This window comes from Adiantum capillus-veneris, chromosome 7, assembly GCF_014529385.1.
Source record: "Adiantum capillus-veneris isolate H3 chromosome 7, ASM1452938v2, whole genome shotgun sequence".
Lineage (NCBI taxonomy): Eukaryota > Viridiplantae > Streptophyta > Polypodiopsida > Polypodiales > Pteridaceae > Adiantum > Adiantum capillus-veneris.
This window is the reverse complement of record NC_140937.1, coordinates 120,522,938-120,537,188: the sequence shown is the minus strand read 5'-3', so window position 1 is coordinate 120,537,188 and position 14,251 is coordinate 120,522,938. Positions and strand designations below refer to the sequence as shown.

The window sequence follows — 14,251 nt, the reverse complement described above, 5'->3', positions numbered from 1 at the left end:
GATGATCGTGTATGAAAACACTTAAGTCCCAAGAGTTTGTTATCGAATGTTTTGATGGTTGTATATTGCAATTCTAGGCTCACAACTTGATTTATTAATCATGACATAGTTATAGGATTGATTTCACACATTAGCATACAAAAAAGAGCCTTCTATATGCAATGATCCAATTGTATGGTCGAATTTCAATGAGCAAAGCTCTGAAAGCTTGAGTATAAGGTATTGATGAAAGCTTCTCTCTTGTGAGAATCTGGTTACAAGGAGGCTTTTGTTGGACTCCAAATAGGGTTAATTGAAAGTACATCACCAAGTCTTTCTTCAATTATTTGAGAAGTGGTTTCTTGGCACAATGCAAATCTTCACAAAAATTGGACCTCTTCCATTAAAAACGTCATCGAAGTATCGTACTTCGATAACTAAATGGAAGATTTGTAAATTGGTTTTGTTCCTTATAAGTTGATAAATCTATTGGCAACTTTGTTAACATCTTGGTACATGTGAAACAAATGACACTATTAACTTTTGTAATCCTTGGTAAAAATGAAAAAAAAAATCACAAAACCATAAATAAATATGAACCTTGCGGGGGGCATGTAAACTCATATTAAGTGGTGACCACCAACCTAGTCTAACTTTGAGGGCAAGAAGGCAGTACTAACACAAGAAGATTTAAATGGCTTATATGAACTTCAGATGACAAAGGACATACACAAGAACATCGACCAAAGACTCGTTTGCCTCATTTCATGAAAGATTGTGGGATTAATGCGGTGTGTATATCTCATGAGAACTCACATGGAAGGCATGAAAATGAAAATACATCCGCCCCAAGCAGTTTATATCAAATGCTTTGATGATCTACATATTTTAATGCTTGACTAACAACTATGGTTTATTAAATCTAGACTAGATCTAGTGCTGATTTGACACATATCCATGCAAAATATAGCCTTGTACCCCTAATCTGTGCTTGTACACTCTCCCTAACCTACACAAGTAGGCTTCCACCTTGTCTACCCTAATCTATGCTTGTACACTTGCCCTAAAAACACAGAAGTACACTTCCACCTTGTCATCGTCATTATGAGTTGTCACGTTGCTAGATGCAAGGGACTCACATACATCCTTTATCTTCAATACATTAACATTCACAAACACGCCCTTCTTCTGAACTATGTTCACCTGTCTTCAAGTGCCTTTCATGACATAAACCTACGAGTTCATTCTAGGACAAACATGCAACTAAGGTTAATTACTCCACAAAATTAAAACGGCACTCGAGAACAGTGGAGATTTGACATTCAAACTAGCCATAAAGATGTGTACAATGACACGACTATGTAAGTCCATAAAGTTACAGTTAATGCCTTGCAAAGATAATTAGCATGTCCCCTGCAGAAAAATCTTTGGCATTGAACTTCTCAGGAAAAAGGCTACTAGGACGGTTCAAAATTTCCTGCATAAGTTTGGGTGTGATGATGAGGACCGTAGCCAGAAAGCAGCACAAACCTACAGGGAGAAGCTTTGCTGCCGAATGGCGGACTTAACAGTCTAAAATCAAAACAATGTATAAAGCTCCCCAAAGTCTTCAAAAGACTTGTAAAGGGTATCATGTGTATTATGTGCGTTCTACCCAAGACCAGCAAAACATCAGTGTTAAGCCAGCACTAGTACCTATGAAGGATGATATTACCAGGTTTGCAATGTGGACATGGCACCAGTATTTATGAAGAAGGATGATAGTACTGGTTTTCATGTGAGACCTAGCACATCTTCACCAGAGGCAGGACGTAGACATCCGTATATCTATATTTATCGCCTCCTTGTCAATAACGCCTCCCAATCACGCTTGATCTTCTGGTAAATATACATGACTGCACGAGCATCTTCAACCTGTATGAAAAATATGAAAGCTAAAGAGTAATGAAAAGGGCTGAGCAGCCTTAAAAATAGCATACCAAACACATAGTGTTGCTATCTATATGGTTGTGAGGACCTTCGTTTCTTCAGGACGTTTTCCCCACTGCATGCACACCCATATCCAACACCGGTGTTTTGCGCTTAACCGTTCATTGTTGTGCCTCTTTTTAGAGCTTATGTTAAGCGTGGCTTTGCAAGACTTAAGTTTAGAACCAACATGGTGATCAAAGCACTTGTTCACGAGCTATCTATATATAGGATAGTGAAGTGTGTGAACACGCTTAAAACTCTGACAAGCTTTTTTGCCTGTGCATGTACGTAGACTTAGTAAGTATTATGCTCGGGTTACTTACAGAACAATGCTCCCCTGTCTGTATCTGCACACCTAGCAAATCAGATGCTATATGCCGAAGCGCTTGCGGTCGCCCATTCAAACTGCAAAGTTCCATTACACAAAGCATCTCATAAGAGCAGTAAAGATCTGTACTAATGTTGGGACTAGCCACAAAAACAAAAACACATGATTTTGGAGACCACAATAAAAAACACGCACACGCAAACAAAAATTATGACAAACACAAAATAAGAACAGAAAACTCAATCAAAACAGCTTGACAAAGAAAGAGGTATGTATACCTACGCAGAGGTGGATATGCTGCAGTATCTCGCATGTCTTTCTTTGGATGACTCAGATATAAAATCTGGCAGAGCAGAGAACTGGAGCACTGTCAGATCAGAAAAACATGCTGAAGATTGCAATAATAGTACCAAAACTTCTCCATAGCTGGCTCTACTGAGGCCATGACAGAGGTCTATTAAGTTTCAACTGACCCAAAGAAAGATGAAAGACTCCATACTAAGGGGCGGAATCATGCTCTACTTGATACCATACACCAGTAGGGCTGCTTGTTTTTGTAGAAACTGCTGTGCTGCAAAGGTTTCCTAGTTCTGTCCACAGATGGGGGGGTATGTCTTAAAATCCTTTCCATAATGAAGACAATTTGTGCTTGCAGATCACGAAGGAAAAGCTGGATTTGGAGTATCACATCTCTTTTCCAAGGCAAAATTCAAGTTGCGAGAAGTGATGAATCGGCACATGCTCCCTCAGATACCAAAAGGAAGCCCCAAAGTCGTCGTTACCATTCGAAAGCAAAGTCATTTGTCTCGGGATTGTAAATCCAAAGGTAAAGGCAAGAGCACAGAAAAGAACATAGGCAAAGTATATGGACAAGGGTCCTACAGTGGCTATGAGGGGAAGGCCCTTCCACGTGTCAGGTATGCATGCTAGGTGGGCCTCTATATAAGAGCATGGTGGGGAGGTTACTAGCATGCCTGTAACCCCCCTTGGCCTAACACTGGTCTTGAGTTCAACTCTCCTCGTCGGCTAGATCTTTAAGGTCTCTTGGGATAGTTTCCTACGACGTTAAAACTCTCTTCTTCTTCTTCTTCTTCTTCTTCTTCTTCTTCTTCTTCTTCTTCTTCTTCTCTCAAATTTTTCCAACGTGGGAAAAGGGTGGAACGAGATTGGAGCGCACACTAAAAAATTAAAGTTTCCTACACAAAGGCACGCAACGTCTGGATAGAAGAATAACAGTGTTGGAGGGTAGCTGGCTGCGGGGAGGGGCTAGGAAGAGGCCACAAAGGACTCTCCTCCTCGACTCGCAAGATGTGGCAATCCCTGTAGTTGTGCCATAGCAGATTGCATGTGTGCTGGGTCCGAAAACGGCACAGGAGGAGCTGCAAACAATCTGCGCAAGGAGCAAGAGCCAAGGGCAGATTGAAGGGGCCGTGAAAGGGTGGTTGAAGAGGAGAGGAGCACTTGTGCTCTTGGTTGAAGAGGAGAGGAGCTGCTCTCTCTCTCTCTCTCTCTCTCTCTCTCTCTCTCTCTCTCTTAGGGAGCTGGACGTTACAGAGATGGGTCTATCCAGATTATCACAAGATGAGGAATACACGGAATATGGCAGATACTTGATAGATATGGGAACCGCACATAGATTGGCCATTTTTGAATGGCCTACAAAAATTTTCGACAGCTGGAGGTTTTACTTGCTTTCCACACCGACATGGTGCCAGCACAGTGGATTATGTTATGGCCCAGCCAGGTCTCATTACATTCCATTCTTTCAAGATTTCATGGTGGTCACTAGGCCAGTTGGAGTGGCAGTTGATCATGCTATCTTGTCCTTCACCCTGACGTTTCAGTTCAGCACAGCTCCATTAGGAGAGGTCCCTACACACATCCGGTATACCTTCATGAGGGAGACGGACTCTGTGTATATGGATGAGATATACAGGAAGCTATGCACCCAGGAGCCAGGACGGCCACTATGAACTCACTCAGATACTGACAGAGACGCTCCCAACTAAACTTGCGTATGTCGATGACTGGCAACTGTACAGACGCCCAGTTTTGTGCCGACTGCTGACATGGCAGCTGTACTGATTTCTGTGAATTGCGCTGGCAGCTTTGGCACCAACTTTTGGGACCAAATGCTTTTGGATATGATTCTTTTCATGTAAACTGCTTTTGGTTGGCCAAGGGCCTTTAAATATGTGCTAAGGGCTCACTCTCTAGCATAGAAATGCAGAGCAATGTTTCCGGCATTGTACTGAGTTGAAGCAATATAAAGAAATACCGAAAGGGGTGCCACAGTTTGGGGACAGTGCTCTCTTGGGGTGGAACTCCGCCACTCGTGTCTCTTGTGCACTGTATCTCTTTCAGTTTAGTTGTTTTGAAGCGTCTAAAGTATGTTCAATCTGTTCTTTTTCCGTTGGCACGTGATGCCCTCCCGTTACACGCTCACCTAGAAGCTCATCTCCTGGAACTTCCTCCAACTGCTAGTATATGCAACTCAAATGGTCCTGTAAGTCACGCTCCCTGCGAAACAGACGTAGTTGCCGTTATGTTGCGGTCTATCTACAAGCCTCAGAAAACGGATGTAACCAAATGGGACGCTGGGTCTGCAGAACTAGTGCGTGTCCAAACATCCTGAATCAACTGAGACAATGAAGCATTTTCTAACACCGAGTCAGGTATGCACGATCCTCGTCTAAGCGTAGAAAAAGTCTCAAATCTCAAATGCAACAAAACTAGTGCATGATCAAATAGCATTGTGCCAGGCCAAATCGTAATTGTCCCACCATGGGATGTTGCCTGGGCCCCCAAATTAAATCTATCTAGTCGCTCTAGCAGACGACCTGCCTACCATCTAAAACCCCACGAAAACTACGATGTGTGGAGTGTGAGCCACACATGAAATATACCAAGCATCTGTACCAAAAACTGCAAAAGGGAATATGCCCCAAGCATATCTCACACAGAGTACTACATATGGTAAGGATGGTGGCTAAATGACGCGCCAATCCTCAATGGTCTCTACATTATTGTTTTTTTTTCTTTTTTTTAGGAGTTGGGTTGGGCACTCCTGGTCGTTCCCCTCATACACCAAAGAAGTGCACAAGAAGAACGACCGAGACTATGCACCCAGGCAGACGCTTTTGTCACTAGTTTCCTCTAGACTACGTGAGGCTTTGCTTCCCCAAGAGGCCAGGATTATCTACACTCTTAGGGCAGTGCCCTTGAGAGACCCATCTCGCTAACTAGTTATAGGCGTGACAGTGACCAAGTACCTCTGTTCAGAGGCCCAAATTATTGTTTTATTTGTTTTGTTTTAGGAGTCGGGTTGGGCACTCCCGGTCGTTCCCCTCATACACCAAAGAAGTGCGCAAGAAGAACGACAGAGACTATGCACCCAGGCTCCTAGGGCAGACGCTTTTGTCACTAGTTTCCTATGGACTACATGAGGCTTTGCTTCCCCAAGAGGCCAGGATTATCTACACTCTTAGGGCAGTGCCCTTGAGAGACCCATCTCGCTGACGGGTTATGGGCGTGACAGTGACCAAGTACCTCTGTTCAGAGGCCCAGATACTGTGGGACTCGCTTCGGTCTTCCCTTTGGAGTTTCCTCCTCCAAGTCTCTACATTATTGAAATCAGCGCCAACAACCCATGAATACACAATAGGCAATACATGTACAATCTGCTGCCAAAACTCGGCTCTCTGCTAGACAGAAGTGGGGGCATAGATGCTTATCACACCAACCAGTATATCATCAATCTATATAGTCGCTCTACCATGTATTAAAGTAACATGGTCATGTGCACAATGGCGCCAACGGGATCCCACAGAGATGCATACACCACTGCTAGAATATTGATGCCCAATCGTAGTTTCCCAAATGTATGAGAATCTCCAAGTAACAACTTGCCACATTTACGATAATTATCTATACATAACTTGTGCGCACACAAGAAGTATAACCACCTCTCGATCTACATGAGAGCGCAAATCTCTACGAAGAAAATTCTATCTGGGACCACTGATGCGAGTGTGATGCAAGCCATTGACATTCCAAGTGACAATGTGTAAATCCATGTGCCAACCAATGATGAATCTGAAACCTCAAAAGCATACATCAACCGTGTCAAAGGCTACACGACTGTAGATAAATTTGAAGCTCTCTTGATCCCTAGCCAAAGCTGTGGAACAAGAGCTAAAGGAAGCGCATCCGTGTTATGTGGTAGTGGTCGGAGGAGCTGTCCTAGAGCAAAGGAGCGAGCAGCTCTAAACCAAGAGCCAAAGTAGTGAGAAGAGCATCCCTGTGTGGAGACTACTGCCGACTCCAACCATACTCGCATGATGCGAGGGATCGGGGTAGTCTGATCCACATACAAAACCACTTGTAAACAATAGCAATCCTGTGTATGTAACCATTGTATAGCTCCTACACTCTGTGTCAGTCTATCTGTAGCAATGCATGGTGGAATGCAGCCTACTCAAGTTTGGATAGCCTGCAGGTGTGTCGAAGAACAAAATCCATAATTGAAACCTCTATCCAAGTCTATGCACCAGTAAAAGGTAGGGAAAGGAGAAGGAGAGCATGGGACTTTGCCTACTACCTAGAAGAGAGCGTGCCTTCGGTGCTCGCCTTAAAATGTACAGCCACAAACTAGTGCTACTGTCAGGAGGCTATGGCAACCACTAACCTTAGTTGTTGGTTTCTTTCCCTTGATTTTTATTTAATTTTTGGGACCCTCTCTTTGAAGTCACAAATGGTCGGACATTGTGTGGCGAGTGTGAAATAGCAAACGGCCGAGAGTTTCTCCCACAGTCGGAAGGAGGGTAGGTTGCCACGAGATGGTCTGGCCAATCAACACCGGCATCCGAGCAGTAAAAGGTGTCTAGACTCAGTTCAAAGTCATTTAGGCCCCTTGCTACACTTATAAGCAGTGTGACATGAAACGTTTCGGGGTTTCGTGCGTATTGGGGTTTCAAGGTTTCTGAAATGTTTCGTTTCGAGGCTCAAAGAAGCAAAACACATGTTTCGTTTTACATGTATGTACCTATAATTATACATTGAATATACATATAAATTTACCTGTCAAAACATGTGAAATACCAAAATCTGGATGTGAGACTTGAGTCACGAGTAAACAAGGTATCCATTTTGTGAAGCGGCCTGGCTTAAAAAACATAGTAACAGGGGACGCCCTTTTTCTGGCTTCCCGTCCCCACTTGCCGTCCCGCCCTCTTTTTTACACTAAAAATCCATTTGAGCCCCGTCCCCCATCCCCCGTTCCCCGTCCCGCAATGCATCCCTTGTGACTATGTTTAAAAATCCCCAAATGGGTGGTTTAAGGTCAACTGGTCAAAAGGGGGGCAAAAAAAAAAGTCGACTCGTTTCGCCGAAACATTTCGGCTGTTTCGATGTTTTCGGGGTTTCAGAGGGCCGAAACGCGTTTTTATGTCACATTGATTGAGAGAAATAGAGAGAAAAAGAGTGAGAAGATCGACACAATAATGAGACCACAAGATGGGTTGGTCCCCCCCTGTTATATTATCTTTATTACTGAGGAGAATTCTATACAAGCACTTGAACCGAACGTATTACCACGTTTGTTCTAGAATAAAACTTGATGGTTCCTGGAAGCCTCGGTTTCCTATTCCTAGGGCAAAACCCTATTCCTTCCTTATTCCAAATCCTCGAGAACCAAGGTTCTCACCTCTAGATCTCACCTTCTAGACTCAGGGTATGGTATCCCTGCACTCTTTTCCGACTCTGTTCCCAGAGTCCTCTTCTTGCAGAACAACTCTGCTTTCCTGAACACGGAGTCCTTACTTGGGAATCCCCACTTCCGGATCACAACTCGAGAGACTACCTCTCTTCGATCCGTGGATCTACTTCCCAAACTTGGATACAAAACCCTTGGGCTGACATTTGCTTTGAGCTGCTGCGGGGATTTCGGTCGCTCGCCCCCATCCCCCTCTGCGCCATCGCTCTTCCCCCCCCCCCCCCCGCTGCCTGCCTGCCCCTCGCATTGCCGCCCTGCCTGCCCACCCGCTCGCACGCGCCAGCCACCCCAGCCCGCCCCTCCTACCCCCGCTTGCAGCCGCCTGCTGCCTCGCCTCCCGCTGCCTCCTCGCCTGCCCGCAACGCCCCCCCTTCTCACGCCCCCATCCACCCCCCCCCCCCCGCTGCCCCCTTTTTCCTTGCTTTGCTGCCCTTTTTTTTTTTTTTTCCCCCTCCCCCCCCCCCCCCCCCCCCCCCCCCCCCCCGTTTTCGACATTCCTGAAGGACCTGCATTTGGCTCTGCATCTCTGTTACTTCAAGCAGTGCTCGGAGTGCTCGGTTGTAGAGTGCCTTCACCGACCGCTTCTTCGCCACAGCAGTAGACACAGATGGAGGCTCCAGCTCCGCCACAGAGGGACTCATCCGAAACCCCCTCGCCCGACCCCGCTGAGCCTACCATTCGACTTGCTCTTTCGCCGACAGAGCAAGTGAGCCTTGCCGCAGAGGTAGAGCGCTTGCAGGCGACTTCTGTCATCTGCAAGGTTCTCGGCACCCGTCCTAGCAGAGGAGAGCTGCGAGACCTTCTCCAGGCCCGCCTTCTCGCAGAGGTGGGCAAGATTTTGGATGTCCAGATCCTAGGACGAGGGTACTACCAGATCGAGTTCGAGACTTCCGAGATGGCCTCCAAGGTCATAGCTATGAGTCCACTGGCCATCCGAGCATCACGCGCCCACTTTCGACAGTGGCGACATGGTTTTGACCCGACTTCGGATGTGCTAGTAGAGGAGGCAGACATCCCATCTCACTCTGCTTTCCGGGTTTACGGAGGGAGTACCTTCCACTTCTCTCCAGGATTGGCTCCGCCATCGGGACTGTCCTGGAGACACCTCGTACGGCAGCATCAGTAGCTACCAAGGTGGCTGGCATCCCTTCAGTTCGAGTTTTGGTCAAAGATACCCACACGCTCCCGAAGGTCATCCTTTTGCCTCGGGTGAGTGGGGGTTGGTTTAGACAGAGTGTGGAGTACTCGGGTCTCCCGAACCAGTGCTTCATTTGCAGACAGATGGGCCATCTAGCGAAGGCCTGTCCACGGAGGAGGCCACGACCTGCACCTCAGCCTCAGCCCCAACCTGCCAAGGCTGGGCCGCAGCCACAGCCAGCGGCACAGCGCACAGATTCTGAGCCACCCTCCGAGCCTGGGGCTCCAGCGGAGGAGGGATGGCAGCAGGCCCGTGGCCGTCGACGCCAGGGGCCACAGCGGAAGCCAGGCACTCAGAGTGGCCCTCAGGTGCCTACTCAACAGCAGTGGGTTCCCACGGGGAACCGCTTTGGTCCTCTTGAGCAGGAGGAGCCTCCTACGACAGCCTCCACTTCCGCTTCACCCTCGCCAGCCACCCCACCTTCAGATCTCCCCTCTTCCTCCTCATCCCCTCCCCCGCCCTTTGCTCCCGCCCACTCCCCACCTCGCCCCCCTGTCTTTGTCGCCCCACCCCGCTTCGCTTCTCCTCCGCCTCCCCCAGCTCCTTCTCCCCCTCCTCCTGCTTCAGTGCCACAGTCGACTCAGGAGACTAGTCCCTCGCCGGCGGCTAGGAGATCTCTTGGCAGCACCTTTGCCACGAGTCGCCTAGCGAGAGAGGGTCGGCCCTTCTTGCGGCCCCCTCTGCAGATTCAGACATCTTCCCTTGCAGCTATCCCTCGCGGTCTGACGAGCATTGACCTCCGACGCCGCTGGGATTTCTTCGATTACGGATTCACTCGCTTTCTCGACGATTCCGCAGCAGACCACGAGGCAGCCTGCTTCAGGGCCCACACTCTGTTCCTCGCCGCTAGGGGGACAGAGGCCTTGGACTCAGCAGTTGGTTTCTCTTTTCCCCTCTGTGGTCGGACCGAGACAGAGTGGTCCCTAGACTCAGTGGTGGGATGGTTGCATACACAGGTTCTCGAGTTCTCTCACCACATGGGAGAGCTTGGAGTTACAGATTTGCTGCAGACTTTGTGGCCACTGGCCAAGTTTGCGGTGACACCCCCAGACTCTGCAGGATGTAGGTACATTGTGGTGTACTTTTTTGCTGATACGCAGTGTTTGCCTTGCTATGTATACATTCATGAGGACTCCTCGACAGAGGAGGTTGCTTTACGCACGGCTCGCTATGCATGGTCTTGGGCCAGGCACTCACTACAGGCTCGCCTATCTAGAGGACGCTCGGATGCGGATTACTCCCCATCCAAGCCTGCCTCGAAGATAGCCCGTCTTGCTGCTGCGGCAGCATCTGTTCTCTCTCGCTCCCCATGAGGATCGTCTCGTGGAACGTGCAGGTATTAGGTGGGCCCCAGTTTCAGCGACAGCGGGGCCGATTGCGTCAAGAGCTTCAGCGTTGCCTTGTGGGAGGAGAGATTGATCTCCTTATGCTTCAGGAGCACCATTTGTCTAAGAGCCGCATTCGGCGATGTGGTCAGATTTTGCGGGGACGTTATGATACCTTTTGGTCAGCTGCTTTTGGACCTGGAGGCATCCAGGGTGGGGTATGTATGACTATTGCGGACTCTTTGCAGCACGCCATTGTGGGCAGAGGGATTATTGTGCCAGGCAGGGCTCAGTGGATTACTTTGCAGGTTCAGGGTGGCCTTGTGGGCTTCCTGAACATCTATGCGCCCAATGTGGCGAGTGCTCCTGCAGAGTTTTGGTCACAGATTGTTGAGTCTTTGCCAAAGGTTGACCATTGGTGTGTAGGAGGGGACTTCAACATGTTGGAGGACCCCTCTGACAGGATCGGAGGCAGCCATGCTACTGTACATGGAGTCGAGTTAGCAGCTTGGGAGAGGTTGTGAGGGTCTCGGATACATGGCAGCATTCTGGCTTTGTGAGGCCTCCAGAGAGTCTTGTCTTCTCTAGATCGGACTGCAGAGTGGGAGGAGTGAATCTATCGCGGATAGATCGCTTCTACACTAGTGACCACTTCAGTGACTTGGGGGGATCAGTGGGCATCCTGGCAGGGACATCCTTCTCGGACCATGCACTAGTGATCCTCACAGTGGCAGACAGGCAGAGGAGTGGGAGCACGATGCTTCGCATCCCAGAGCGGGTCTTGTTGGACTCAGCACTCAGAGAGAGGGTAGAGGCTCTCTGGACAGAGGGCATGGACAGCCAGGCTCTACCTGCAAAGAGAGTGGCCTTAGGCCTAGCTCAACTTAGCCACTTTTTTCTCCAGGAGTCTTTGGCTTGACGGGCTGCAGCGAGAGAGGAGGAGCAGCGTCTCAGACGAGGCATTGCTTCACTACAGAGGATGCAGGAGCAGCATCCAGACAGTCCATGGTTGGAGGAGCAGTCACAGCAGGCTCGACAGGAGCTTGCTTGCACAGAGGAGAGGCGCCATGAGTTTGCCTTTCACCGACAGGCATCTCAGTGGACTCAGGTGGGTGACAGAGTGACAGGTGCTTTTTTTGAGACAGTGGGACCTCGGCACTCGCATGCCAAGGTCAATCAGCTGAGGAGACCCGATGGGTCAGTTGTTTGTGAGCCCGAGGATATGCGTGCAGTTGCTACTGACTTTTACCGTGAGCTACTGTCGGCTGAGCCCCAGTCAGAGAGACAGGATGCATGCAGGGAGCAGGTTTGGGCGCAGATGCCTTGCCTTGTGACTGAGGAGATGCGCCAGAGGCTAGAGCTACCTCTTCAGCTTGAGGAGCTGCACACGGCTCTTAGGGCCCTTCCTCATGGTAGCTGTCCAGGTGAGGATGGGCTGACTCCCAGCTTCTTCTTGGAGTACTGGGACCTGCTTGGCCCAGATCTTTGTAGTGCCTTTCAATACATCCTGCACACAGGAGTGATGCCGGATAGCATGAGTGAGGGCCTGATTTACCTCATTCCGAAGGAGGGTGGCTCCTTGGATGAGATTCGACAGTGGCGCCCCATCACCATCCTCAACTCAGCCTACAAAATTCTTGCCAAGGCTCTGAGTTCGAGGATTCAGCCACTTTTGGAGAGTCTTATACATGGGACTCAGACAGGTTTTGTCAAGGAACGCAGTATCCTTGACAACATCTTCACTTTCTGGGAGGCTTCTGCCCTGGCACGGCTCCGTGGGGAGGACCTTGTGATTCTTCTTCTCGATTTTGAGAAGGCATACGACAGAGTTGACTGGGACTTTCTAGAGGGCACTCTACGCAGGATGGGCTTCTCAGATGCTTGGATCAGAGGGGTGTCAGCTTTGTACAGACAGGCTCACAATCAGGTGCTTTTGGCAGGAGGTAGAGGTGAGCGCTTCATGCTCACACGATCGGTCAGACAGGGTTGTCCTCTTGCCCCCTTTCTCTTTCTATTCTATGCGGAGGCGATGAGCAGATTTTTGGTGTCTAACCAGGTTGGTCTGAGGGGCCTGGCACTACCTATACGGGGAGATGAGCTACTCGCTGAGTTTGCTGACGACTCAGCCTTGTACTTAGAGGGCCAGGAGGCCAATCTACACAGATGTGAGCAGGCTTTGGCGACCTTCTGCTGTGCATCGGGCGCACTGATCAACTGGAGAAAGACAGTAGCTTTCTCGGTTGGCAATGCTCCTGTGCCAGATTGGATGCCAGGAGAGGGTTTCAGGTGGATTCCTCCAGGGACTGCAGTTCGGTACTTGGGTTGTCAGGTTGGTTTGGATTTGTCCCCCGAGCAGCAGATTGCTCCTCTTCTCCTGTCCATCAGGAGAAAGTTGTTACATTGGAGCTCAGCACGACTATCGCTGGCTGGTAGAGTAGTAGTTGCCAACCAGGTGTTGTTGGCGACTATGTGGTACATCACTTCTTGCTGGATCTTCTCGAGTTCTTGCATCAGCCAGGTAGAGAGGCTGATCAGGAACTTCCTTTGGTCAGGTCACGACACTCAAATTGCCCGAGCCAAGGTGGCTTGGTCGGTCATCACACTTCCTTGTTCTCAGGGAGGGCTTGGGATCATTGATCCAACACAGCAGAGCAGAGCCCTTCTTGGGAAGTTCGTCGTCAGAGGACTTCTTCCAGGCGAGGAGCCCTGGAAGGAGTTCTTGCTGCAGAGGCTTCGTGCCAGGGTGCCTCAATCAGGAGGCCCTTGGCAACCTTCGACCAGATGGATCTTTACAGAGTTGCGCCGAGTTGGTTAGAGCAGGAGACTGGAGGACCGATTCGCTGTGAGTTTGCTTCGTTCTTGGGAGCTATTACGGCGTGGCCTAGAGCAGAGACAGCCGACGTGCATGGAGGAGCGCCTTCGGCAGCCCCTCGTCTGGAACCCCATGGTCAGCACTCAGAGAGGCCACTTGGTTGGGAGTAGGCCTCATGTTTCTTGGGGTCCCATGGCAGCAAGTCCAGCGCGCTCTCTAGGTGACTGGCTAGAGTTCACAAGTTTGTCAGAGGAGGGGCAGGCTGTCCAGCTACAGGGCATGAGAGGGGTTCAGAGCATGTGTCAGGACATCTCAGAGTCAGTTCCAGCTAAGTGGCTCACGCCTCTCGAGCCAGTAGCACCCCGGTGGATGGCAGCCTTCACACGACTGGAGGTTCTCATTTCAGTCAGGGCTTGCTCAGAGACTGTCCCAGCCATGTTCTTCGAGCTTCAGGGTGGGGGACGATTACAGCGAGTTGCAGTCGAGGCCCCGCAGGTAGCAGAGTGTTGTTTCCAGAGGATCCAAGTTGTGGGCATCTATGGGAGGACTTGCGTCATAGACCCTGACCCAGCAGCTCTTGAGACTGGACACTGGAGGCTATAGGCTTGGGAGTGCTGTCCACTGGCACGAGTACAGTGGGATCCTGGTGAGTGGCTTTGGAGGGACCCCCTCTCTTCTGCAGACCGCCCAGGAGTCCCTTTCTTTCAGTACACTGTTTGGCTTGGACGTCATATACTTGCAGCACAGAGAGCGGCCCGCCCCGCTGCAGCACGTCATTGGCAGGAGGAGGGCCTCACAGTTGAGTTCTTGGCAGCTTTTTGGCAGAGGCTGTGGGACTCCAGACAGCCGAGGCGCGTCACTTTGT

General features: G+C 49.6%; 1 protein-coding gene across 1 annotated transcript in view; it reads right to left on the bottom strand.

The window, feature by feature from the left end:
• Window positions 1-1,277: 1,277 nt before the first annotated feature.
• The window catches only part of LOC147454525 (Polynucleotidyl transferase, ribonuclease H-like superfamily protein), a 47,645-nt gene continuing 34,671 nt past the window's right edge, over window positions 1,278-14,251 (bottom strand). The window contains exons 7-9 of the mRNA XM_086516450.1: window positions 2,557-2,621; window positions 2,274-2,355; window positions 1,278-1,893 (exon numbers count right to left, since the gene is read on the bottom strand). Of these exons, the coding sequence (XP_086372576.1) occupies window positions 1,813-1,893; window positions 2,274-2,355; window positions 2,557-2,621 (228 nt within the window). The 3' untranslated portion in view covers window positions 1,278-1,812. The remainder of the gene's footprint in view (window positions 1,894-2,273; window positions 2,356-2,556; window positions 2,622-14,251) is intronic.